Source organism: Acyrthosiphon pisum, chromosome X, assembly GCF_005508785.2.
Source record: "Acyrthosiphon pisum isolate AL4f chromosome X, pea_aphid_22Mar2018_4r6ur, whole genome shotgun sequence".
Classification (NCBI taxonomy): domain Eukaryota; kingdom Metazoa; phylum Arthropoda; class Insecta; order Hemiptera; family Aphididae; genus Acyrthosiphon; species Acyrthosiphon pisum.
The window spans coordinates 96,394,465-96,396,757 of record NC_042493.1 but is presented as its reverse complement, the minus strand read 5'-3'; the positions used below and the strand labels follow the sequence as shown (position 1 = coordinate 96,396,757).

General features: G+C 28.8%; 1 protein-coding gene across 1 annotated transcript; it reads right to left on the bottom strand.

Moving 5' to 3' along the window:
- LOC107884889 (tRNA-splicing ligase RtcB homolog) lies at positions 1 to 1,978 on the bottom strand. The gene is made up of 3 exons (XM_029485698.1): positions 1,827 to 1,978; positions 252 to 382; positions 1 to 170 (listed from the first exon to the last, which is right to left on the bottom strand). Exons 1-3 carry the CDS (start codon positions 1,951 to 1,953, stop codon positions 135 to 137), a joined length of 294 nt encoding a protein of 97 aa, XP_029341558.1. The 5' UTR covers positions 1,954 to 1,978; the 3' UTR covers positions 1 to 134.
- Positions 1,979 to 2,293: the final 315 nt, after the last annotated feature.

The following is a 2,293-nucleotide window of genomic DNA, read 5'->3' as shown; positions in this document are numbered from 1 at the left end:
ACCTCGTTTACTCATGGTAACATTGCTCATGCTAACATTAAACGAATCTGCATTTAACATTCTACCATTTTATACACAATGTTTTTTGTCTTCTTGTTACTGGTCTGCATTCATCGGTATGATTCCTTTTGATCCTACCCCAACAGGAATATGATTTGAGCTAATTGTTCCTAAATAACATTGGGGTAATATTACATATGATAATATTTTGATGGTAAAAATTATATTAGCAACAAAATTTATAGTATTACTTTGGTGGGCTGGACTTCTTTTTCAAATAAGTTTGTCTGGAGTAATGGTACACAACAATTAATGTCAAGCCCTACAGCACCAGGTGAAACAATAGATTGAGGATCATCCATATCAAATGCAGCCATATTTCCTAAAAACAAAATGAAAATTATAAAGAACAATAAAAATGAATGCCAAGTGAAAACTAACACTGTGCATTGGCTATTGCATATCTATAAGTGAAATAAATTTTCATTCATAATTAATTTAGTTTGTGTTTATAATAATATCATATGATTAAATAATGAAAATAATTTTAGACCTGTAGCTATAAAGCTGATAGCTTAGTAAAAAAGGTATTCCCGAGACTAATTTTTCGACTCAAGCACATTGTAATATCAATGTGTTAACTGTTAATAAAACATTCATAATTACGTACCTACGCACTTCAATGGGTCTGCAATACACCACAGGTTGATTGCCTACCCATAAACATACTGCGTGTCTCACGCATACAAAACATACAAGCGTGTCTCTCGGGTAATTATATATTCAAGATGATAGATGAAAATGTGTACGTTTTGAACATCATACACCGGATATTAAATAAATGAACTGAACAAAGTTTGAATCATACATAGTGTTGGTACATATTTTAACAAGGAACGAAGTGAACGGGATCAGCTATAATATATTTACAATTAATGCGTTTTTAAGTTCTTGAACATATACTTATAAGTTATAATATTGCCAATGTATTTCACCTAAGGTAACTTTTACCCAGGCAACGCCGGGTGGGACAGCTTGAAATAAAATAAATGTAGTATCTGTTATTAGTTCATCATGTTTTGGTGCAGAAAATAAACTTTAAACTTCAACCTTGAGGTTGATTTCTGGTAGCTGTATCTGATTGGTACTTTGGGTAGGTCAAAAATCCCAGTAATATCAAAATCGATTTGGTTTTTTAGTTTTAATTCAAAAATGAATAATCATAGAAACTTAAAATTTGGAACAAATATGTATATTCCATTTACTAGAAATCTTAATTTCATTAGTATTATTTACATTTATGATAAAAAAAAAATTTGTTTCCTGACCAAAAAGATTGAATTGGGCTAAACGCATAAAGAACTAATTAGTTGTTATATCGCAATTTAAAAATATCTAAAAAGCATTAGCATAATTTGAATTTCAAATTTAAATTTAATTGTACCTATATTTAAATTATTACTTATTTTATTAAGCAATTTAAATAGAATTACATGTATACCTTAATATTCTTATCTCAATAATACTAGAATATTGCCTGAACAAAATTGAAGGAATATTGTGACACTTAAATACCATTATAGCCAATAGTAAATGGCAATAGATACAGGTAAAACGTTTACATAATATGAATGTGGTTTATGAACGTGCAATACAAAATAAACGTGTAATTAGATGTAATTTATAAATTATAGAAGTAAAGAAAACTTATTTTTATCCTTTTATAATATGTACTGATCAATGGATTTACGGACATGACTCACAACATATTAAAATGTATTTGAGACAAAAGATGAACGGCTATATAATTATATAATATATAATACCATTTGCCACTTGGTGTCCAAAACATCGACTTCCAGAATATAACCAATACTTGAACAATATATTCAATTCCCATTTTCTTTGCTGCCCATTTATCATAAACTTCATCGACTGCTTGTATTTCTGCATAGTGATTGCCTGCTCCTAATGTTCCTAGCTATAAAAAAGCAAATGTATATTAAAAAATGAAAAACAATAATTTTGTTTAACACTTAAATTAGGCATCTCAAACACATGGCCCTCAGCGCATTTATATATGGCTCCTAAATACTAATATTAATGGACAATTGTAATTTTATAAAATAAATTAATAAAAAAATATAAAAAGGTGGGCATGTATAGGTGTCACTCTGCTGTACACTGTTACTAGTGTCAAATTTAAATTCAATGATATAATTTCATTGTACATAAAAAACGATTCTGAGTGAAGACGGCCAGTCATCCTATGATAATATGAAATATTACTAAG

What these genes read in the sequence shown, in the direction of transcription:
- LOC107884889 (XM_029485698.1), bottom strand. Translation starts at nt 1,953, where the DNA reads ATGCAGAAATACAAGCAGTCGATGAAGTTTATGATAAATGGGCAGCAA. An exon ending in TGGACACCAAGTGGCAAATG is followed by an intron (nt 383 to 1,826) that starts GTATTATATATT and finishes TTTTGTTTTTAG; the next exon opens with GAAATATGGCTGCATTTGAT. An exon ending in AAGAAGTCCAGCCCACCAAA is followed by an intron (nt 171 to 251) that starts GTAATACTATAA and finishes AATGTTATTTAG; the next exon opens with GAACAATTAGCTCAAATCAT.